Below are 21,268 nucleotides of genomic sequence, written 5' to 3' on the forward strand. Positions count from 1 at the left end.
TAATTTTGATAAACAGAATCATATTACGTTCATGGGCCTGTATTTTTTTTGTTAAGGTCATGGGCCTGTATTTAATAGTTGGCCACATAAATTATCTGGGAATAAACCTAGTTGACTACTGAAAGATATTCAACTTCATGGGCCTGTTTAATATAAAGCCCATATTTATCAGCTTCAGAGAAACAGCCCAAAGAACACTTTTTAATTACTAGTAAAGTTTAACTAACGGTTAATAAACTTACATCAGACAATATTACACTTTTTATCTTGGCTGCTTCAATGTCTCCGCATCGTTCGTTTTACCGGTGAAAGAAGCTTCTTAGCTTTCCTCTTTCAAGCTTCTCGAGAAGCTTATCGGCGCCCATTACTTCCATCTCCGACAGCTTCTTCAGATACCCTATTGCTCCGTACGACACCATCATTTTCTTACTCTTCTCGCTTCCCGACATCCCCAACAGCCCCGCCACGGCGTACTTCTTCGCCGTGTTTCCAGGGTTTGAATCCAATAACATCACCAAATTCGTCAGAACGCTCTTCCCGTCTTTCTTCAGTTCCCGTCGAATCCTTCCTTCCGCTACCAATCCAGCGATCGCCTGAGCCGCCGCTTCTCGACATCCGTTTGACTTCGATTCCAGAAGTTTCACGATCTCCGGGATGCAACCGGATTCTCCCACTAGCCTTTTCGTCTCCGGCGAGCAAGCGAAACGGCAAATAGCCGATGCTGCTGCTTGTTGCGCGCCTAAAGATCCTGACTTGAGTACATGCCTCAATCGTGGAAGCAAATTGAGAGCCACCCATATCTCTGGATTCACCGACGGGATTAGATTTCTCAGTGCCGTTACCGCCGGTTGTTGCGGCAACGGACCGTCGAGATAAGCCAAGAGACTCGGAACTCCGCCTTCTGAGACAATGGCTTCACGTAGAGCGTCGCTCGCTGCAGTGAGATTCTGCAAACACTCGGCCATGTGTTCTCTTGATCCTAACAATATCCCATGGTTTAGAAGATCGATCGAGACTCTAATTATTCCTTCTTCCGCAAGCAATTGTCTCAGCTCTGAAACTGCTGACATGTTCTTCAGAGCAGCTGCAGACGCAGCTTGTGACACAGAATCCCCTGTTTTACAGAGATCTATAAGCGGTGTGATTCCGCCGTGTCCTGCGATTTCCCGTGCGTTTTCCTCTGTCATGGACAGTCTCTGGATCGCAATCGCAGCTTTTTCTTTGGTTTCAAGACTCCCTGATTCGATTAGTCTCACTAACGGAGGCAATACACCTTCGGAGATAAGCCATTCGTCGCAGTGTCCTGATTCTGCTAATACACTGATCAGATTCACCGCTTTCTCTCTGATTCTTGTCGAAGTTGCTGTTAGCAGCTGAACTAAAGCTGCAACGTTGGCTCGTCCGATCAAAGGCATAAGAACCATCTTTTCATCTTCTTGCATTGCACCAAGGAGGCTTTCGAGAGCATTGTGTTTTGATTCCAAGTGACCGATCTGTAGCCTCGCTAGAAGTTCTTTTAAACTGGAAATTTTGGGTGTTTCCGATGAACTTGAAATGTAAAGAGGTAACGTAGCTTCACCGAGAACGCCGGTCTTGATCAAAACCCCACAGTCTCTTAGATTCAAATCCAGTTTTCCGGATAAAGAATCTAGATCGCTCTGCATACGCAGCTTCCCTTCATACTTGTCAGTTGAACACTGCTCTGCAAGCTCTATCACTTCACTAAGCGTCTTAGCCACAGATTGCAACTGCTCGTTGCAGAGCTTGTTCTTGGAGAAGCAAGGGTGGCTTGAGAGGTCAGATAAACAAGCTGGTATCTGTTCGATCTTCGAGATGATCGTCTTCCATCTTCCTGTAAACTTCTTAACCGTTTTTGCCTTGCTGAGGACGGATGGTATTAGCGAGTTGACGCGCGATAGCCATTCTTCTACTGATTGTTTATCCATGATCATCTGGTTAACTTGCTGCTCTTCTGCCATGGCTCCAAATTTTCCCATGGTTCCCAATTCTGCCATTGTTCCCATTGGACAAAAAAGAAAGAAGAAAATTCACAGCTTCTTATGCTATTTGAACATTCATCTTCTGTGTTTTTGAAAACCTGAAGAGAAAAATCAAAACTTTACAACCTTATATACATGTCTGAGCCATGATTTTCCAAGTCTATAGGGAAACAAAAGAACTTTACCTCATCTGAAATTGAATTGTAGCCAGATTTCTCTAGCTCGATCAATGATTGGTCGACTCCAACCTGCAATGAAAGACGAAGAGAAGAATAAAAACTTTTTGAGCTTTTACATGTCTAGTGAGAAACATAAAGAAAAGCCAAAACCTTACCTTGTCTCCTTGTTCCTTTTAACTTCACTTGGAGAAAAAATATCCAAAATGTTCCCCAGTTCTTTATGTTCCTCACTGACAAATTCAGATCACAAATGCTGATTAACTGTACTTGGAGATTAATAAAGATCAAAACTTTATGGAAGACACTAGTGAGTAGAAGACAAAAAAAAATAAGTATAGATGAAAACAACATCTAACTAATAATACACACAAGCCATTGCTTAAGAAAAGAAGGAAGTTTCCACACGACATATCATTTCGAGTGGTTTCTAGATGCATATCCATTAAATGCTTCTCCCTAATATATCATATGAATAACACATCAAACTCATTAACAGCCACGTATTATACTCACCCTCCATGAACAATCATTGTCAATGCAAAAAACTTTTCAAAACTCGTAAAGGTTAGTTTCGTGATTGGTGAAAGTTTTCTTAAAAAGGGGAAACACAAGCTGTAATTTTCTGATCAGAATGATTCAATGTGTTGATAGTAACAGAAAGGAAAAATCTGGCTGCGGATAAAAGTTAACTTGCAGACTTTTCTTTGAAGAGAAGTCAATAGGAAGTCTCTGTCTCTCTATTCATTAGACCACAAACACAAGTTGTAACTTGTAAGCACCAATGTGAGGAAGTTAGATACTGAGTGATCTAATAAATATTGAAATTAGCCCAAAATTTAGTAGTAATCTTTAGTGGATGATCTAAAGATAGATTTTGTGTACAGTTTATACCTTCAATCTAGTAGTTGACTTGAGTGTGAAAATGGTTGCATCCAGCCAAAATTTGATCTGTGAAATTACGAGAGATTCAGTAAGTATACACACGTAGAGGTTAAGCAAGATTTTACAGAATTATGCAGTATGATCTTTAGGCGAGTCACTGAGAGAAACACACTCAAAACAAAAATAAACTTGTGACTATGAATCTAATTCAAAAACGGAAGATCGGAAAGGAGATATAGGGGAAAGTATTGATCTTCATAATTAAACAAAAGAATCACAGAAGAAAAATCACTCAATTGTCTCTGTCGACTAAAAAGCAATTATAAGTTAGAGATGACAACTTTAGCTTTATTTTTCTAGTGAATACAAACATCAACCGTAAAGAACCAACCTTTTAAGATTCAGAATCTTAAAATAATTTTCATCTTTTGTTTACGAAAATCAAAAAGACAAAAAAAAAAAAAAAAAAAAAACTGAGGGATCGGAAATTTGAACTTTTTATTCTGAATCAAAAGGAAGTAGAAAAATTACAGTGATACAAGAGAAGATAATTTGGATGGAATACTCACACTTACCCAGAAACCAAGTTTGTTGTGTAATGAGAAGAGAAACTAAAGCGGAGGAGCTGTTGACAAAGCTGCTGAGTGCTGACTTCTCTCTTCCTCAAACTCAAACTGTTCCTCTCAGAATAAATATTTGAAAATTTTCAAATATCTCAACACGATTTAGAGAGAGAAAGGGAATGAGAGAGATAACTAGGACAGAGGACAAAAACTAAAGACAACTTCGATCAAATCCCGATTCTTTAATGATAATAGTATTTTTTTTTAAAATATCCGTATTTATGTATTAGATGATTTACTTTCTCGAAACAGTTGACAAAATTATATAAAAAAAGAAGAAGATACAACAGTGTCACTGAGATTCGAAAAAGAAGCCCTACGGTACGATCTACGAGTTTTCTCTTAAAAGTGCTAACTTCCCTTGGGATCCGACGGCTGCGATCCATCTTACTACATTCAATTTTGACCGTTAGATCTTGTTTTGTTTCATAACGTTACACTCTGTTACTGACGTGTCTTGTTGTACGACCGTCGATCCGGTTAAACTCACAAGATTTCTTTTTACCGGCCCATTACGTGGCCACTGTGCCACGTGTTGTGTAGAATTTTGAATCTGAATGAATACTTTATGAGTTTATTTTACACTATTGTGCTTCTACTTTAGTGATATTACAAAACTGCCAGGCATAGAGAGAGCCTGTGTGAGTCGCGTGAGCTATCTATGCCTTTGGCCCACTTCTTTACGTCCATTTGCTCTATTTAATAAATTCATTAAATTGTTTCTTTTTTCTTTCTTTTTTTCTGGAATAGGAATAAACTAAAACTCTTACCTAATACTATAACAATATAATTATTTGAACATGTTGCTTCACATGACAAATGATTCATTATTCTCGTCGTATTTGACCACAACATTTTTAATTATGTTAACAAGTAACAACCATGAGGGGATGCATGAATTGAATATCCTTTAACTGGTGGTGTTATCGGACAAACAATAATTTGAATTTAATTTGGCCATGTGATGTCTTGTTTACACTACTCATCGTTATTTTAAGATGGGACATTAAATGCGAAAATCTACTCTTGTCTTCCTCTCTCACACAAACAAACCCAAAGGACACTTTATTCATTATAAAGATAAACGAAAATAAAAAGTACACATGCAAATGTAAATGATTAGATAAAGGCATAGATATATTCATAACCTTTCAACCTTATGAGTTATCATGAAAGACCATATACAGTACTATAATACAAAAATATGTTAACTTTTTCGTTGTCAACAAATCATGAATTTGTAAATTACTTGTTGACAAGAATGGGTTTGTGCGTCTTGAATTGCAAAAAAAATTGAAGACCCTCTTTAGTTTCATTAAAAGAAGGCCTAATAATTACCAATTTCGAGTAGTCTTATTAAAGCCCAATTAATAAATTAAAGGCCCAAAATTAAAAGCAGTATTTTACATACACATCGTGAGTCTATTCCTCCGACGACCAAACCGTGCTCCTCGCTGTGACTGGTAATAACACAAAATACCTGGAGAAATAGATTATCCATAGAAAGCGAAAGCGAAAGAGAGAGAGAGAGAGTGTGTGTGTAAGAATATGGCAAGTATAGAGCAAGTAGCTGAGCTGATATCATCGCTGGAGCAAGCAACTTTAATGGCACAGCAAATCGGAACCACCGTTGGACAGAACCAGTTACTCCAAATTTCCTCTCTCCGCATAGCCCACCAACGCCTCTCTGCCTTCCTAGCCTCCATACCAACGGCGGAAGCTGAGAAATCTTTCTCCTCCGTGGAGCCGATGCAATTAGGAGAAGAAGAGAAAGGAGAGGCTGAGCCTGCTGAAGAGGAGAGATACTCGGCGATAGAGAAGGTGGAGGAGAAGATGAGAGAGTGTTTCATTAGAAACAAGAGACTCAAGCGGCCACTGTCTCCCTCGTCGGCTGTGGTGGAGACTTCGGCGACGGAAGAGAGGAGTGGCCGTGATTATGGGTTTGATTCCGACCCACATGCCACCAAGTTGAGAGCTTTGGATCTTATCTACCAGTTTCATGCTTGATTTTATAAATTGTAGATTTCCAGTAGAGAGATTCTTTTGTGATTGTAAAGACTATTTGTCGGTTTGGTATTACAAAATCAACAATTTACAAAGATCATCTCATAGACAGAAAAATTCTAACAATAACAAACCAGATTGGGACTGTATTCTACTTACTCCCTGATTCCTGACTGTATGGATATTGGTCACATTCGTCTTTCGGCAATCAACAGCTTGCACTGCAACGTTGTATCTTCCTCGTCTTGTTGCCGTCACTGTTCTGTTTTCAGGTGGCTTCGTATAACTCTAAAGCCGACAAAACATGGATACTGATGGTCCTTCTCGTTGGTCTTATTCTCTGGCGATTACGTTATGCAACTTGACAAAGTCATCCAAGGTAAGCTCTTCAGGCCTTGACTGCAGCAAGGTAGTAGAACAAATATATATGACTCAAGGTTACAAGAATCGTTTCTCTAAGAAGCCGGTTTCAAGATAGGAAATTCCTCTTATGGACTTGTGGTAATTGATATGATCTTAGAACGAGCTAAGATTCTCGTGTAAACTGCTGCTACCCAAGACCTCATATAAGACATGAGAGAGATTACTCACAGTGGCTGGAAGACCAGCAACTCCTAGTGCTTTTTCGATATCAGGAGATGATGATATGTGCTGGAGGGACTTTCTCAACATTTTCCTCTTCCCATTGAATGCAGAATTCACCTGCTTAGGAATTCGATTCAGATGTTTTCTTGTTAAAAATCTAAGAAATAGTCTGAAGCAAGTTTTAGCTACCAAAGAGAAGAAATTTTTGGTGGAGGAAACATCAGGATAGTCCCTCGGATGCTTCAGCTTGAATGTTACGACAGCAGCATCAACCTGTAAAGAAGCATAATCATATTTCTGTAATGGTATCAAAATTTAGTTATGATGAAAGTTTGAAGAATCAAAACCTTGGGCTGAGGGAAGAAGTTTTCCCTAGGAACTCTGAAATTGTATTCCGGTTCTTGAAACAAAGGAGCAAAACTACATTGACGAATTGCAATACATATAAAGAGTTAAAATGTCAATAATGGAACAAGTACGTACCAGAATAGAAGTTGATCAAAATGTTGATGGGACGGTATTCAGATGTTCGCAGTGCTGGTTCAACCAATCGCAATGCTGCCTCGTCCTAAGATTAGCCAAATGTTTTTTGTCACAATTGAATATATAAGCATTTGGGATCATAATACTCTAAAAACAAGTAATGAATGGTTAACCTGGAGTAAGAGAACAACTTTTGAGAAGATATCACCCATAGGAAGTAGAAGCTTCACAACATCAGTACTTATATTGAAAGGTAAATTGGAAACAACCTGCATTAACATACAATTCCATTGTGTAAATAATGAATTGAGAAAGATGTGGTTCCTGGTGCTGAGTTAGTAATAAAATGTACCAAAAGAGAAACTAGAGTGACCTTTGCAAGAGCAGAATCTGGATGTGATAACCTTCTAGTCTCTAAAATGGAGAGCATGTGAGAACGGATGTGACACTTGACAAAATCCTCTTGCAAAACCTTGAACTTGTCAGAACCAGCAAATCGTTCGCTCACCAAATCAACCATATGAGGATCCTAAAAGATGAAGTTGCAAAATCAGAATCGACCATTTTGCTATACAAAACAAAGGGTGCTTGAATTGATATAGCAAGCAAACCTTTTCGATGGCAAGAACTGTAGCACCTAAATTGATAAGGACATTGGTTAAAGAACCAGTCCCAGGACCAATCTCTAATACAAAATCTCCTTCTTTCACATCAGCCGCAGAGGCTAGCTGGTCGTTGATGTCCGAATTCAACATGTAATGCTGTGACAGACAATTCAAACCATTCTCTACTTAATGGGTGTTCGACCATTTGTCTCAAACAAAGCTGAGGATTTTAAGCTATGTGGTCTACGAGTGGATTGTGAGAGAACCTGGCCGAGGGACTTTCTGGGAAACCGACCACGAGAATTGAGTGATTTGAGGGTTGAGTGGTAATCATCTGGGCTGCTCTTGCCGCATGACACCTTCACGGTCCTCCGTCGTGATAACGCGGCAGATATTTCCCCCAACAGAAGCTTTGACGGCGAATTGTCTCCGCATGTCCATGACGGCGACAGAGAGTTGCAGTTGATGGTGGCTGATGTTATTACCGCATTCATCATTTCCGATAAGACCAATAAACTTCTTCTGCTCTCTCTACTAATGGAATCAGTTTTTGTTTTAGAATAACAGTAACGTTATATTACGTATCTCTATAGATAATGCCACAAGGTGCTGTGGTGTAGTGGTTATCACGTTTGCCTTACACGCAAAAGGTCTCCAGTTCGATCCTGGGCAGCACCAATTGTGTTTTGCAATTTTTTAATAAGAAAAATGCAAACTTCCTTTTTTCTTTTTTATATACAGACCAAAAAATTGGTATGATTTACTCAAGAATGATTGTTCTATCCAAACAAGAGACGACGCCTGACCGACTTTGTAAGGTTACTACTACTAGTAGAAGTTGCCTGTCTCTTCTTTTCCGCAGAAGCTTTTGAACTCCCGCCTGTCTCTATACTTTGACCTGCTGCTGCTTTCTTCGCTGAACGGTAGAAATCGGTAATGCTTCTTTGTACACCCATTGTTGTTGCTCTTGGTGTTGCTGTTTCTTCTTCAGAAACATTCTTCTTTTTCGACTCTCTCAGTTTCTGAGAGTTTTAACAAACATAAACAGTCAAGGCTAAGGGAAGAAAAGGCATCTCATAGAGATAGCGAGAGACTGAGAGATCCAATGTATTACCTTCTCATGTAGAAAATGCTCTGTTTCATCAGGGAAAGCAGACTGAACAAGTCCTATGCATTCATCAGTTAGCAAGAAGCAGTCACCATTATCATTTTGCACCTGAGGTTCATTTAAACCATCCAACGGATCAACAGACTCTTCTTCTTCTTCCAATACAACAATTGATTCTTCTGGCTCGCTGTGACTATGACTATAACCACTTGTAGATTTGGGTTTTCTCCACCTTATTACAAAGGACTGATGCCCATATCTAGTTTTTATGCACTTGATTGAATGAAATTCGTATTGATCACACAACAAAGCGTATCCTGTGTTGTTTCTTGCCTTTTCTCTCAGATAAATGGTCGACAGCATCGGAAGCAACATTTTTCTAACATAAGATGGGTCCCAGTGCAGTTTGAAAACCATGAGATCCACTAGCATTCCAGTATCAGGAGTTCCCCAAGACATTGACGATCCATCTCCTGCTTCAGAGGTGCATAAACATTAGGATTCAGAACAATGATCATGCAATACGGACACGAAGTCATAAAGTCAGTGCAAACCTGTCATCAAACCATCGGATAGATAAAGTTCAATAATCTTTCTGTTGGGAAACTCTGGCGCTAGAGCAATCTTATCGCAGACTTTGATCCACCAATCATTGGTTTTCTTTTGTTCCCTTAAATCTCGATCCTTGGAACAAAAGGAGCATTCACATCTAAACCCTAATGGTTTTTTAATGCAACCACTATCACAACCGCAGTGCTCACAAGAGGACTTAAAATGAGTTCTCTTGCTGCCCAGGTGTCCACAACGGGAACAGTGAGGAGATCTTTTTTTCATCTCTGAGCGGAATTCTTCACCATCATCCCCGGATTTGATTCCACCAGGAACTGCAGGTTGCAACCCATTTCCAATGTCCTGTAGTCTGCACGAAAATATATATCCCAACACATTCAAGAAAATGACAAGTCACCAAAAAGCAGAGACAAAAAGCTTATGGATTATAACCTTTCAAGTACTTGGTCTTCAGAAAACTCACGAACAATGCGCAGTGCTTTATCCACACCAATCCCAAGAACACCGCCTGAATCATAATCGTTTCCCACCAATAGAGAAATAGCAATCAAGTGTTTCCGCTTCAAACCGAGGCCAGACTCGATATGTGACATATGGTAGCATTCAAAAGGTTCCTGCACACAAGGAAATTAAGATGGTAAAGAGACGATAAGTGAGTCAGGGTAATACTCAGTTACAAATGAATACTTACTCTTGAATTAGGCTTGATGTCTTTGATCACGCACATAGCACCAAAAAGGAAAGCATCACTATCAGGAGTAATGCAAGCATCCACAAAACCTTGGCTGTTTAACTGTGCACAGAGAGCTTCAGCCTCACCATTAGCTTTCAGCACCGGAATACCGAGCAATTCGAGTAGCTCCTAGAGAACCAAAAAAAGTCATAAGAAAACAATGTGAAACAAAACAAGCATAAAGGTTTGAAGGGAAAGCCATCTTACCACACATTCCCTAACCCATTCAGAAAACAGCTTGTTTCTCTCAACCGAGACACCATCTTTAATCACAGGTAGATTACAAGTATCAATTCCAGAAGAACGGAAAAACCTGGAGATTCTCGCCTGAGATTTCAAAGGTGATGGTGTTCCATCAACCACAAAAACCGGGTACGCTCCAAACTGCAAAACCCTAAACCGCATTACAATCATCTCCATAGAAAAAAATCAAGATTTTTCAATCAAGCGAAAACCTAAAAAATTCAAAAAAACCCGTAATCCACAGAAAAAAGGAACTTTTTTAGCCAATGCCAAAAAAGGATTAAAGGAGACGAAATTGGGAAATTCAGTAGAAGCATAACAAGAGAGAAGAAGCGCGCAGCAATAAAAAAAAAAAAAATGGGACCTTTGAGAAGAGGTTGATAGTACGGAAGAAAGTGAGTCGGAGGTGAGGTTTAAGGACGAAACCCTTAACAGCGGTTTCATGCTGAACGATCCAGAAGGAGAGATCAACAGCGACTCGTTTGTTTCTGAGAAAATCAAAGCCTTGTTGCTGAGCATATGGTCTCAGCAAATCCCAGAAATTGCCTCCCACACCCATTCAATCAAAATGCCGTAATAGCCTAGCGGAGCGGAGCGGAAGATCACAAACCGAAAAGCCTAAACCAGCAAAAGGCGAATTAAAAGAAAAGGAAGCCGAAGGATAGAATCAATTTCTGACCGTTATGCGAGTCTTGTTGGACTCGCTTGTGTTGTGCCTATCTATTTATGGCATCGTCACATCACCCGCCACGGTTATGGGCCCAACAATTAGCCCGGATGATATCTCTGTAGCCCATTAAGTCTATTAAGAAAAAATAAAATAAAAAACTATTTATACAGATCGCCCACCGTGGGGCTCGAACCCACGACCACAAGGTTAAGAGCCTTGCGCTCTACCAACTGAGCTAGACGGGCTTTGTTGGTTAAGTATTACTCTATTCAATTGTCTAGTAGAAAACCAGAAAAGCATTATCCAAAAATGTGCAAGTATGGACCTTAATTGGTGTCTCGCTGAGGCCTGCGGGTAAAATAGTGAAACACACGATAAACCATTTCTAGACTGTAGTTATCCTTTTTTAAAAGGGTATTGAATTAAATGAGAAGATACGATGAATATCTCCGAATTTCATAGGAGTGAGGACATCAAAGAAAAAAAAAAAAAAATGTAAGTCGTCGGCTTACGTGTTCATACTTGGCTTGAAAGCCAGTACACAAAGGGATTATGAGTGAAGTGTGAACAAGCAATGATTTGAATCATAGGAAATATAGAAGAAAACTTGGTTATATGGTATGAGTAATATATTAAGTCACGCCCCAATTATTGTTGCGTTTGTCCCCTCCCTCTCCATTTAATGTCCACCTACCCCTACCGGCGGTGGAAGCTGCCTGCATTCCTCGTCCTTCTTCTAAACTACTACCCGTTTTCTTTTCTTTTTTTCCTATTTAAAACTTTCACGGCTTTTTTTTCTTTTTCTTTGTATAGAGTAAAGATTATTGCAAAATTCCCACGTCTTAGATGAAAATTTGCACCTCATAAGACTAGACTTGTTCATTACGTGTTCCATATTCTGGTAGGCAAATATTTTTATCATTCAAACTCTTCTATAAGTGATATTAATAAAAAGCTTGTATTTGTTTGTTTTTATTGGTAAATATATAAATGAACCCACGTCCCCTAAAGGCTAAAGCAACATTCAGTAACAGACGGTCCCGCACAAGAACCTCACAACAGCGACAGTTACAAAACATATCATATATTTCATTTAACCTTTTCGTATATATTACTCTTTCTAGTCACATTTTCCTCAGCTCCCACTGCTCACAGTATTCACACGTCACATATATATATCTTTTATGTGTTATATACCCACAGAGACCAGTCCTAAGAATCACATGTAGATGCATCGCTTTCTTTTAATGCTCTTATTTCCCTTTAGCGACAACCGTCCCATGATGTTCTTCAGATCATTCATCGTTTTCTTCTTTCTTATCTTTTTCGCATCAAATGTTTCTTCCCGTAAACAAACCTACGTGATCCACACTGTCACAACCAGTACCAAACACATCGTAACTTCACTTTTTAATTCACTCCAAACAGAGAATATCAACGACGATGATTTTTCTCTCCCGGAGATTCACTATATTTACGAGAATGCCATGTCTGGTTTCTCCGCGACTCTCACCGACGACCAGCTTGATACGGTGAAGAACACAAAAGGGTTTATCTCTGCTTATCCAGACGAGCTCTTATCTCTACACACGACATATTCTCACGAGTTTCTTGGTCTCGAATTCGGGATCGGTCTTTGGAACGAGACGAGCCTATCTTCGGACGTCATCATCGGCCTTGTGGACACTGGGATCTCCCCGGAGCACGTGAGCTTCCGAGACACGCACATGACTCCTGTACCGTCTAGATGGAGAGGTTCGTGCGATGAAGGCACAAACTTCTCATCTTCGGAGTGTAACAAGAAGATCATTGGAGCTAGCGCATTTTACAAAGGCTACGAATCAATCGTTGGAAAAATCAATGAAACCACTGATTTCAGGTTAGACGGTTGAAATATAAATGAGCCCTCTGTTTTTTAACTTCTTTTGATCTCACATTGTTTAGTCTCCAAATGTTAATGGGAATAACGTGAAGAATAACTTCCAACTTTTACCAAAAAAAAACTTCTACCATATATATTATGCAAATATAACTCGTATAAACACATAAGATATAATTAAAAACGTTGGGTAGCTCCATAACGTTGATCCGAACATCAAATTACCTTCCTCAAAAATAATTGATCAAAATGAAAATGCTTTTGATGACTTTTAACTAAATATTTTGTTTGTTAATTCAAGATGTTCTCATTAAAAGTTATTACTAATGGAGAGCCCTTACTAATGGTTCCATAGGTCGACTCGAGACGCACAAGGACATGGGACGCATACAGCCTCGACTGCTGCCGGAGACATTGTCCCCAAAGCGAATTATTTCGGGCAAGCTAAAGGTTTAGCTTCAGGGATGAGGTTTACTTCGAGGATCGCTGCTTACAAAGCTTGTTGGGCTCTAGGATGTGCCAGCACCGACGTCATAGCAGCCATTGACCGAGCCATTTTAGACGGTGTAGATGTGATTTCACTCTCGCTAGGTGGATCATCACGCCCGTTTTACGTGGATCCTATCGCGATAGCCGGGTTCGGAGCGATGCAGAAGAACATTTTCGTGTCTTGCTCTGCGGGTAATTCAGGACCAACTGCATCCACAGTGAGTAATGGAGCTCCGTGGTTGATGACTGTCGCTGCCAGTTATACGGATAGGACGTTTCCGGCGATTGTCCGGATCGGGAACCGTAAAAGCTTGGTCGGATCATCCTTGTATAAAGGAAAAAGCTTAAAGAATCTGCCTTTGGCGTTTAACAGAACAGCTGGAGAAGAAAGCGGAGCCGTGTTCTGTATCCGGGACTCGCTCAAGAGAGAACTCGTCGAGGGTAAAATCGTCATTTGCTTAAGAGGAGCCAGCGGCAGAACGGCCAAAGGAGAAGAGGTGAAACGGAGCGGAGGAGCAGCGATGCTTCTTGTGAGCACAGAGGCGGAAGGAGAGGAGCTTCTTGCTGATCCTCACGTTTTACCGGCCGTTTCACTTGGATTTTCCGACGGTAAAACCTTACTGAATTACCTCGCCGGAGCAGCAAACGCCACCGCCTCCGTTCGATTCAGAGGAACCGCGTATGGTGCAACCGCCCCGATGGTAGCCGCGTTCTCATCCAGAGGACCTAGCGTCGCGGGACCGGAAATAGCTAAACCGGACATTGCGGCTCCCGGTCTGAACATCCTCGCCGGATGGTCACCGTTCAGCAGCCCTAGCCTCCTCAGATCCGATCCAAGACGCGTCCAATTCAATATCATCTCGGGAACCTCCATGGCTTGTCCTCACATCAGCGGAATCGCCGCTCTAATCAAGTCCGTTCACGGGGACTGGTCACCGGCGATGATCAAATCAGCAATCATGACGACGGCGAGGATCACTGACAATAGGAACCGACCGATCGGAGATAGAGGCGCCGCGGGAGCTGAATCGGCGGCCACAGCGTTTGCGTTTGGAGCGGGAAACGTGGATCCCACGCGAGCGGTAGATCCCGGGCTGGTATACGATACCTCCACCGTCGATTATCTCAACTACTTGTGCAGCTTGAACTACACGAGTGAGAGAATACTCTTGTTCTCCGGCACTAACTACACGTGTGCTAGTAACGCCGTCGTTTTGAGTCCCGGTGATTTGAACTATCCCTCGTTCGCGGTCAACCTCGTTAATGGCGCGAATTTGAAAACGGTGAGATATAAGAGGACTGTGACTAACGTTGGGTCACCGACTTGTGAGTATATGGTGCACGTTGAGGAACCAAAAGGTGTGAAGGTGAGAGTTGAACCAAAGGTGCTCAAGTTCCAGAAGGCCAGAGAGAGGTTGAGTTATACGGTGACGTATGATGCAGAAGCTTCGAGAAATTCGTCTTCGTCTTCCTTTGGAGTTTTGGTTTGGATATGTGACAAATACAACGTCAGAAGCCCAATCGCCGTGACGTGGGAATAAATTTCGCATCTATTGATTGCCATTTTCATATTTATTATATACCAAAGAAACTTATTGAACAAAAGCTTACCCTAAACTTGTAAGAATTTGTCAATAAATCAAAACATCTCTTATTTACTATAATTTTTTTACATGAATTTTCCTTCTCTGTTGCAAGACCAGTCTACAGTATATAAAAAGCTGTTACAAGAGATCATAGCATTCGCTTGTCACAGATACCCTTCAACTTAATATATAAAAAGCTGATTAAGTCGTAAAACAACGATTTCTTGGTAGATATGAGTCTATGTAGTCATGATTATTACAAATATAAAAACAAATCCAATGCATAACAATAAAACAACGCAAAAGAAGATTCTGCTTGATCTTCTTTCCTGTCCTATAAAGAGTTGTTGCTAGATGAAGAACTAGAGAGAAAAAGATTCAGTTTTAATTTTCCACCTATAAATTGTTCAAAACATAAACAACAATAAACCCAAATGACAACGCAGATCCAGAAGACCCCCATGTAGAAAGCAAGTGAGTTCCAAGAATATGGCGAGGAAAGAAACTTACAATTAAAGGGAAGAACAGAGCCTTATCTTTAGCCACTCTTGACCCGTTCGAGTTCTTCTTCAGCTGTTTTTAACTGCAAACGCAATGTGTGTACTTTCCTCTCCAGCTCCTCTACATTGCTCCTGCTAGTGGTAGGATGGTACGGCGTCAAGAACTTATGTGAAAACGCCTTTAAGGCTTCAACCCCTGTCACCTGTGATCCAAACATCCACAACAAGTGTAAATCTCAGGATGTATATTATATAAGGCTTTAGTTTCATTTTCGTCTTGATCATGTTCCTTCTCATCTATATTGAATGTCATGCGTTCTTACCTCTTCCGGAAGCAGAGGAAGCTTTGTGATATTAAAGTCATCGTATAGCATATAAAACTGATCAAGATACTTCTGTTGCATCCGCATCCTTGCTCTGAGCAACTTGGACTCCACATCTACAGAAGACAAGTGTAGATAATTCGTCAAATTTGTATGTAAAACAAGTTCAAAACGAGAAGATAGACACGACAGCAAATAAATAGGCACCTTCGTCGTCGTATAGTACTTGGTTGATGATAATGTTATGCGTGTCAATCTCAAACTTGGCGAGTTCCTGAACAAGTCTCTCTGTTTCATAGAGAGACAAGAACTCGGGGATGCAGACACAAACGAACGTAGTCATATCCTACGTAATGGAGCCAAATGTGTCAATTTCTTATCTTAAAATGCAGAGTTTGTTAGATATGTATCAGAATTTTCACTAATGCAAATGAATGCTGTCAAACCGTATGCTACAGAACAATGTGAAGAATCTAAAACTAAACTTCACGAACAGAGTTAAGAAAACAGTCAATGAGTACTGAAAATAGCAAAGAACTTAAACAATTGAAAAAATGTTACCGGGTCTTTGAATTGCCGATTTACTTGCTCAATCACATCTTTCAAGCCCTCAAGTCTTCCCAGCAAAGCATCCTCTCCGAACTCATCCTCCATGCCAAACATACGGCTCATCTGCATTACCAATCAGTTCCATGAAAAATCAGCCAAAGAAGAAACCAAAGAGCAATATCTGTTGCCAAGCAAACTGAATTTGACAAGCTTAAAGACATGCCTGAGTCATCAAGCCACCAAATCTACTCTTCAATGACATCAACTTCGAAAGTCCCTTTTCTAGTGTGGCCGGAAACTGTAACAGGCGGAGAGTATGTCCAGTAGGAGCAGTGTCAAACACAATAGTAGCATAATCCATTGTTTGCACCAACCTAAGGAAACATAAACATATCAAAATTTGACTGTGATAATACATGGATAAAGGCAGATGATTACTAGAAGAACTAAATGGCTATTTACTTCAACATCTCAGCAAAACTCATAGCCTCATCGATTCCAGGAATCGCATTTGCCAAATCAGAGAATAAACCATCCATCCCGTCTGTACCAGCCATGTCATCAGTTTCAACGGTAGGATCTACCTCCTGAGAAAAGCAAACAAGATTCACTCACTATCAAGAGGGAAGGAGTGTGAATCGTAACCATTTGCTTATAGTATGTGTATATATATACATATACACACAGACACAACTAAGAGCTTCAAGCTTAGAAGAGTAGCCATAAAGTCATCATCAAGCCTGTCTATTAGAGGCGACCCAGAACCACAAAAAACAACTTTTTTTTTTTTTTTTGAATTTGGCATAACTAGCCATGAATTTTAACTACAATAGACAAAAATTCGATTTGATTTGGGGACATCAAATCTTCTTCACAATCCCCTTCCGTATCAAGAATACAAATTGGCGTCCAAATTCCAAACCTAATCCCCAAAATCAGAGTGGGCATATGATAAGAAAGGCACAAATCAACCGTATTTATGCAAGTACTAAATCTGACTTCAAAATCAAAATTGATCCATCAATCTGCGGTTTGAAATTCGTGAATCAGAGAACCCTAATTCCCAATGAGATTAAAATCCAGGAGCGAAACTACCAAATTCCCTCTAAAATCTAGCACGATCTAGAACAAAATCGGAGAAAGCTTACCATGGCAAAGAGATTAGAGAAACCTTGAACCAAAGTGGGAGATTTAGTGAAGCGTTGCTGAAAGGCATCACTAAGATTGTGAGCAGGATCGGTGGAGATGATGAGAACGGAGGATCGAACACTGGCGAGACAAATTGCGAGAATTGAACTGCATGTCGTCTTCCCAACACCTCCTTTACCTCCGACGAAAACCCATTTAAGAGACTCTTGGTCCAGAATGTTCTGTACTGTCGCCTCCGGCAAATCCGCCGCCATTGCTAATTCCTTGCTCGTCTCTCTTCCACTAGTCTCAATCTAAAGAGCTCCTTGTTAGATATTTGGCGTACGGAAGAGTTTAACTGCGGCGAGAGACTTTTAACGCCGCCCGGTTCAATATTTTGGTTCTCGGTTTTGGGATATCACAGCAGTCTTGGTTTGATTTTTTTGGTTATCGTTTTTCACTTGTTCAATTTTTCTTTTTTTGTTAAAAATTTAAATTTGGTGTGTTTAAGTTCATAAACGCTAAATAAGCCCATACAAAAGCCCACATAGATGAAGCCATTACGACAGCGTATTGTGAGTTACGATTGAAAACCCCTCTCTACTCGGTTAAACCCGTCGCCGGCATATTGATCTTCGCCGGAGGATATGGCGATTTCAGAAGAAGAAGCCAAACTCGAAAGGTTCCTAGATTGGCTTCAGGTTAGATCCGGATTAAGTGTTGTTTTTCAGTCCTGATCTGCTGCTCTATATCATGGCATTTTGTGTTTCGATCTAATTTCATTCAGGTGAATGGAGGTGAATTAAGAGGCTGCAACATCAAATATTCTGACTCCCTAAAAGGATTTGGCATATTCGCTTCCACCTCCACTCAAGCTTCCGATGGTATAGTATTGTTCTTACCATTTCTTGCTGGGTTTTTTTCCGGGGAATATGTATGGAAAGTTGATATTGAATTCTGATTCAGCTCTGGAAATTTTCAGAAGTTTTGCTTGTTGTTCCGCTTGATCTGGCCATTACCCCTATGAGAGTTCTTCAGGACCCTCTCCTGGGCCCTGAGTGTCAGAAAATGTTCGAACAAGGACAAGTTGATGACCGCTTTCTCATGATTCTGTTCCTCACTTTGGAGCGTCTTCGTATCAATTCTTCTTGGAAGCCGTAAGTTTTTTTTTTAATCTCTTAGCACACATTTACGTAAGCTTAAGGGTATTCATCTGTCTAGAAATGATATGATAGGTATCTTGATATGCTTCCTACTCGATTTGGCAATCCTCTTTGGTTTTCTGATGATGACATCCTTGAGCTAAAAGGGACTAACTTGTATCACGCAACCGAGTTACAGGTCTCAATCTTGATCATTTATTCCTGTCTTATCATATCGTCCTTAAAATAGCAACCACATTTTCTCTTTTCATTTATTAAACCCAATAACCATCGTGTATTCATTCTCAGAAGAAGAAGTTGCTCTCGCTTTACCATGACAAGGTGGAGGTCCTGGTGACAAAGCTTCTTATTTTGGATGGCGATTCCGAAAGGTTGACATATTTACACTACTTTTAGACCAAATTATTGTTCATTGATAATCATATTTTGTTTTCTCTCTTCGTGCAGCAAGGTCTCCTTTGAACACTTCCTCTGGTATGTTTGGTACTGGTGTTATTCCTTGTTAGTAGAACCAGACTTTTGTGTCTTGTAAAGGGCTGCTTAGTGATCTTGCGACTTTTTTCAATTATGCCAGGGCAAACTCTGTATTCTGGAGTCGCGCCTTGAATATTCCTCTTCCACATTCTTTCGTGTTTCCACAAAGCCAAGATGATACCGGGGAATGCACATCAACAAGTGAGTCCCCTGAAACGGCTCCAGTTAATTCTAATGAGGAAAAAGGCAAGTCATTAACGTCGGTCTGCTGAATTCTGTGTGAAATGCCTCTTTTTTAATTATTATTATTCTATCATGTAACGACAATTTCATGGGTTTCTTCATTTTCTGATGGGTAGAAATTCAGGCTCAACCTGCGCCATCTGTAGGATCCGGAGATACAATATGGGTTGAGGGGCTTGTTCCTGGCATTGACTTTTGCAACCATGGTATGCCAATCTTTGTTTCAAAAAGACTCTATTATCAGTTTCTCCGTTCCATAATGTTGATATGGTTAATGAGTATATCCCAGTGTGATGTGATATAATGACCTATGGTTATGGCAGTATAGATTTGAAGCCTGTGGCGACTTGGGAAGTTGATGGGATCGGATCAGTATCTAGGGTTCCTTTCTCCATGTACCTTCTCTCTGGTTGGCCAAATATTTGTTTGTGTTACCTCTCAGCTTTCTACAATTTTTCAATCAAACAATACAGAACATTCTTTTTCCTCTCTTCTTTTTGATCTGTATGCGGAAAACTAAGTGCTACAATTCTGTAAAGCAGTTGCTCAACGTCCTATCCCAAAGAAGGAGATCTCGATCAGTTATGGTAACAAAGGAAATGAGGTAAGATGTTTTGCAGCTATCTTGTACAACTATATAACTTGTCTCTTGGTAAAAAATCACATCTAGCCCTTTGTTTGAGTGATGTGCCTTCTTGCTGAATGCAGGAGCTTCTTTACCTGTATGGCTTTGTGATAGATAACAACCCAGATGATTATCTCATGGTAATATTTACATCCATCAACAGTTCCCTACCTTTTCAACCAGTGATGTATTATAGAAGTCTTGAGAATGATGACGAGAAACATAACTTTCAAGATCAAGGAGATGCTCGTCAATTTTGTTCTCACATCTGTTGTTACGTTTAACAATGGATTTATTCAGGTACATTATCCTGTTGAGGCAATTCCGAGTATCCCTTTTTCTGATTCCAAGGGGCAGCTGCTTGAAGCTCAGGTTAGCAGTACAAGTCTTCGCACTATCTTACCCGAAGTTTTGATTATAGACCCTATAAGACAATGTAGCTCTTTAATACATTTATTTCCATGTAATATGTAACTGTCGAACTCTAAAAAATATCATTGCAGAATGCACAACTCCGGTGTCTCTTGCCAAAATCGGTCCTAAATCATGGGTTTTTCCCACGAACCACATCAGTAATTAGAGAAAGTGATGAGAAGGAAACAGTGAGATCCTGTAATTTCAGTTGGTCTGGGAAGCGTAAGATGCCCACATATATGAACAAACTAGTTTTCCCAGAAGATTTTATGACTGGCTTAAGGACCATTGCAATGCAAGAAGAAGAGATTTACAAGGTCTCAGCTATGCTTGAAGAGGTATGATCACCGTTTTTTCTTTCTTCTGACATCTGAAACCCATATCCTACACAAAAAATCTCCATCTCTGAAAGAGTGAAAGTAGTAACTTGGGAAACGAAGGCGGAATCATAAATATCCACAGTTTGTCTTCCACTAGATAATGAGACAAAAGTATTGTTTTCCTGAAAAGCTTGTTGAGTCAAGACAAGGCGAGCAACCTTCTGAAACTGAGGTCAGGATGGCAGTATGGGAAGCATGTGGGGATTCTGGAGCTTTGCAGTTACTTGTGGATCTCCTTAATTCAAAGTAAGCAGTTGAATTTGAACATGGATTCTTAAGGGCTAACTAAGATGTTTGTCTGTGGGATGAGAAGAAAATTACAGACCTCAATGCTTTTTGTCCTGACAGGATGATGAAGCTGGAAGAGAATTCTGGCACTGAAGAACAAGATGCTAGGCTCCTTGAGGAGGCGTGCGTCTTAGAGAGCCATGAAGAATCGAGGTACAATGTAAAAAATCTGTGGACATGTCGTTTAGATATTGATTAAAAATGTTTATAAAATATGTTTTGTGGTAGGGACTTGGATGGGAGAAGGATGAGCAGAAACAAGTGGTCAAGTGTAGTGTACCGTAGAGGACAGAAGCAGCTCACAAGACTGTTGTTGAAGGAGGCAGAGCATGCCCTTCACTTAGCTCTCTCCTCTGACCATTGACTGATATCTCATCGGTGTTTTATTGTAGATTATTTTAAACATATCCATTTCAAAGGCTAAATAAGCAAATTGTGTGATATAACAATTATTAGTGTGTGGCACCAAATTAACGGTCTATATATTTTAAAGTAATACCCAAATCTTTTAGCTAAACCAATATAAAATCTTTTCATCTAAA

General features: G+C 40.2%; 7 protein-coding genes, 4 long non-coding RNA genes and 2 other non-coding genes across 30 annotated transcripts; 6 read left to right on the plus strand and 7 right to left on the minus strand.

Annotated features, from left to right (window-relative positions):
* Window positions 1–33: 33 nt before the first annotated feature.
* On the minus strand, window positions 34–3,893 carry AT1G01830 (ARM repeat superfamily protein). 3 transcript variants are annotated; one of them, NM_001083975.2, is made up of 5 exons: window positions 3,637–3,893; window positions 3,071–3,127; window positions 2,335–2,409; window positions 2,186–2,248; window positions 34–2,098 (listed from the first exon to the last, which is right to left on the minus strand). In NM_001083975.2, exon 5 carries the CDS (start codon window positions 2,022–2,024, stop codon window positions 300–302), a length of 1,725 nt encoding a protein of 574 aa, NP_001077444.1. In that variant the 5' UTR covers window positions 2,025–2,098; window positions 2,186–2,248; window positions 2,335–2,409; window positions 3,071–3,127; window positions 3,637–3,893; the 3' UTR covers window positions 34–299. The 3 variants fall into 3 exon arrangements, with proteins under 3 accessions (NP_001077444.1, NP_001077443.1, NP_563637.1); NM_001083974.2 differs by lacking the exons at window positions 3,071–3,127; window positions 3,637–3,893 and having other exon boundaries at window positions 2,335–2,504; NM_100066.4 differs by lacking the exons at window positions 3,071–3,127; window positions 3,637–3,893 and having other exon boundaries at window positions 2,186–2,340.
* A 1,152-nt stretch (window positions 3,894–5,045) lies between these two features.
* On the minus strand, window positions 5,046–5,560 carry AT1G04067. The gene has a single exon (NR_138643.1). It is a non-coding gene; the product is annotated as an other RNA (long non-coding RNA).
* On the plus strand, window positions 5,120–5,941 carry AT1G01840 (AP2-like ethylene-responsive transcription factor SNZ). The gene has a single exon (NM_100067.2). It carries the CDS (start codon window positions 5,233–5,235, stop codon window positions 5,689–5,691), a length of 459 nt encoding a protein of 152 aa, NP_563638.1. The 5' UTR covers window positions 5,120–5,232; the 3' UTR covers window positions 5,692–5,941.
* On the minus strand, window positions 5,716–7,893 carry PFC1 (Ribosomal RNA adenine dimethylase family protein; the record flags this gene model as incomplete). 5 transcript variants are annotated; one of them, NM_100068.3, is made up of 9 exons in its annotated part: window positions 7,628–7,893; window positions 7,368–7,517; window positions 7,130–7,285; window positions 6,930–7,025; window positions 6,757–6,841; window positions 6,621–6,673; window positions 6,463–6,546; window positions 6,280–6,390; window positions 5,716–6,087 (listed from the first exon to the last, which is right to left on the minus strand). In NM_100068.3, the coding sequence occupies exons 1-9, from the start codon at window positions 7,856–7,858 to the stop codon at window positions 6,022–6,024; spliced, it is 1,032 nt and encodes a 343-aa protein (NP_171690.1). In that variant the 5' UTR covers window positions 7,859–7,893. The 5 variants fall into 5 exon arrangements, with proteins under 5 accessions (NP_171690.1, NP_001322242.1, NP_001322240.1 ...); NM_001331308.1 differs by having other exon boundaries at window positions 6,022–6,087; window positions 7,368–7,893; NM_001331310.1 differs by lacking the exon at window positions 5,716–6,087 and having other exon boundaries at window positions 6,205–6,390.
* Window positions 6,064–6,296, plus strand: AT1G04073. Its single transcript, NR_138644.1, has one exon. It is a non-coding gene; the product is annotated as an other RNA (long non-coding RNA).
* Window positions 7,894–7,966: 73 nt separating the features above from the next.
* AT1G01870 lies at window positions 7,967–8,039 on the plus strand. Its single transcript has one exon. It is a non-coding gene; the product is annotated as a tRNA-Val (tRNA).
* Window positions 8,040–8,049: 10 nt separating this feature from the next.
* On the minus strand, window positions 8,050–11,124 carry AT1G01880 (5'-3' exonuclease family protein; the record flags this gene model as incomplete). Of its 4 annotated transcripts, NM_001331312.1 has the most annotated exons (9): window positions 11,011–11,124; window positions 10,695–10,801; window positions 10,380–10,596; window positions 9,980–10,156; window positions 9,731–9,901; window positions 9,472–9,653; window positions 9,024–9,388; window positions 8,476–8,942; window positions 8,050–8,383 (listed from the first exon to the last, which is right to left on the minus strand). In NM_001331312.1, exons 3-9 carry the CDS (start codon window positions 10,572–10,574, stop codon window positions 8,141–8,143), a joined length of 1,800 nt encoding a protein of 599 aa, NP_001320987.1. In that variant the 5' UTR covers window positions 10,575–10,596; window positions 10,695–10,801; window positions 11,011–11,124. The 4 variants fall into 4 exon arrangements, with proteins under 4 accessions (NP_001320987.1, NP_171691.2, NP_001184887.1 ...); NM_100069.3 differs by lacking the exon at window positions 11,011–11,124 and having other exon boundaries at window positions 8,063–8,383; window positions 10,380–10,803; NM_001197958.1 differs by lacking the exons at window positions 10,695–10,801; window positions 11,011–11,124 and having other exon boundaries at window positions 8,063–8,383; window positions 9,983–10,156; window positions 10,380–10,692.
* AT1G01890 lies at window positions 10,858–10,930 on the minus strand. Its single transcript has one exon. It is a non-coding gene; the product is annotated as a tRNA-Lys (tRNA).
* Window positions 11,125–11,751: 627 nt separating the features above from the next.
* SBTI1.1 (subtilase family protein) lies at window positions 11,752–14,713 on the plus strand. The gene is made up of 2 exons (NM_100070.5): window positions 11,752–12,564; window positions 12,920–14,713. Exons 1-2 carry the CDS (start codon window positions 11,915–11,917, stop codon window positions 14,592–14,594), a joined length of 2,325 nt encoding a protein of 774 aa, NP_563639.2. The 5' UTR covers window positions 11,752–11,914; the 3' UTR covers window positions 14,595–14,713.
* AT1G04077 lies at window positions 13,411–14,467 on the minus strand. Its single transcript, NR_138645.1, has one exon. It is a non-coding gene; the product is annotated as an other RNA (long non-coding RNA).
* AT1G01910 (P-loop containing nucleoside triphosphate hydrolases superfamily protein) lies at window positions 14,684–17,673 on the minus strand. Of its 5 annotated transcripts, none has more exons than NM_001083976.2 (8): window positions 17,160–17,563; window positions 16,474–16,598; window positions 16,235–16,385; window positions 16,024–16,134; window positions 15,670–15,808; window positions 15,463–15,578; window positions 15,150–15,342; window positions 14,684–15,035 (listed from the first exon to the last, which is right to left on the minus strand). In NM_001083976.2, exons 1-7 carry the CDS (start codon window positions 17,412–17,414, stop codon window positions 15,178–15,180), a joined length of 1,062 nt encoding a protein of 353 aa, NP_001077445.1. In that variant the 5' UTR covers window positions 17,415–17,563; the 3' UTR covers window positions 14,684–15,035; window positions 15,150–15,177. The 5 variants fall into 5 exon arrangements, with proteins under 5 accessions (NP_001077445.1, NP_849575.1, NP_001030932.1 ...); NM_100071.3 differs by having other exon boundaries at window positions 14,798–15,001; window positions 17,160–17,508; NM_179244.2 differs by having other exon boundaries at window positions 14,737–15,342; window positions 17,160–17,673.
* AT1G04083 lies at window positions 15,772–16,046 on the plus strand. Its single transcript, NR_138646.1, has one exon. It is a non-coding gene; the product is annotated as an other RNA (long non-coding RNA).
* On the plus strand, window positions 17,566–21,250 carry AT1G01920 (SET domain-containing protein). Of its 5 annotated transcripts, none has more exons than NM_001035856.3 (16): window positions 17,566–17,840; window positions 17,927–18,023; window positions 18,122–18,296; window positions 18,375–18,480; window positions 18,591–18,673; window positions 18,750–18,776; window positions 18,877–19,022; window positions 19,136–19,225; window positions 19,348–19,428; window positions 19,562–19,623; window positions 19,728–19,784; window positions 19,945–20,016; window positions 20,148–20,396; window positions 20,569–20,684; window positions 20,787–20,879; window positions 20,955–21,250. In NM_001035856.3, the coding sequence occupies exons 1-16, from the start codon at window positions 17,787–17,789 to the stop codon at window positions 21,088–21,090; spliced, it is 1,644 nt and encodes a 547-aa protein (NP_001030933.1). In that variant the 5' UTR covers window positions 17,566–17,786; the 3' UTR covers window positions 21,091–21,250. The 5 variants fall into 5 exon arrangements, with proteins under 5 accessions (NP_001030933.1, NP_001322378.1, NP_001322376.1 ...); NM_001331315.1 differs by having other exon boundaries at window positions 17,693–17,840; window positions 18,106–18,296; window positions 20,955–21,243; NM_100072.4 differs by having other exon boundaries at window positions 17,770–17,840; window positions 18,877–19,039; window positions 19,144–19,225; window positions 19,879–20,016; window positions 20,955–21,227.
* Window positions 21,251–21,268: the final 18 nt, after the last annotated feature.

Source organism: Arabidopsis thaliana (genome assembly GCF_000001735.4).
Source record: "Arabidopsis thaliana chromosome 1 sequence".
Taxonomy (NCBI): Eukaryota; Viridiplantae; Streptophyta; class Magnoliopsida; order Brassicales; family Brassicaceae; genus Arabidopsis; species Arabidopsis thaliana.

Coding starts and splice junctions, on each gene's coding strand:
- AT1G01840 (NM_100067.2), top strand. CDS start 5,233: ATGGCAAGTATAGAGCAAGTAGCTGAGCTGATATCATCGCTGGAGCAA.
- AT1G01830 (NM_001083975.2), bottom strand. CDS start 2,024: ATGGGAACAATGGCAGAATTGGGAACCATGGGAAAATTTGGAGCCATG.
- AT1G01910 (NM_001083976.2), bottom strand. CDS start 17,414: ATGGCGGCGGATTTGCCGGAGGCGACAGTACAGAACATTCTGGACCAA. Junction 16,386..16,473: donor AGTTTTGCTGAGATGTTGAA/GTAAATAGCCAT, acceptor ATGTTTCCTTAG/GTTGGTGCAAACAATGGATT. Junction 15,343..15,462: donor TTCCTCTGCTTCCGGAAGAG/GTAAGAACGCAT, acceptor TTTGGATCACAG/GTGACAGGGGTTGAAGCCTT.
- AT1G01920 (NM_100072.4), top strand. CDS start 17,787: ATGGCGATTTCAGAAGAAGAAGCCAAACTCGAAAGGTTCCTAGATTGG. Junction 18,297..18,374: donor ATCAATTCTTCTTGGAAGCC/GTAAGTTTTTTT, acceptor ATGATATGATAG/GTATCTTGATATGCTTCCTA. Junction 18,481..18,590: donor ATCACGCAACCGAGTTACAG/GTCTCAATCTTG, acceptor ATTCATTCTCAG/AAGAAGAAGTTGCTCTCGCT.
- SBTI1.1 (NM_100070.5), top strand. CDS start 11,915: ATGCATCGCTTTCTTTTAATGCTCTTATTTCCCTTTAGCGACAACCGT. Junction 12,565..12,919: donor AATGAAACCACTGATTTCAG/GTTAGACGGTTG, acceptor ATGGTTCCATAG/GTCGACTCGAGACGCACAAG.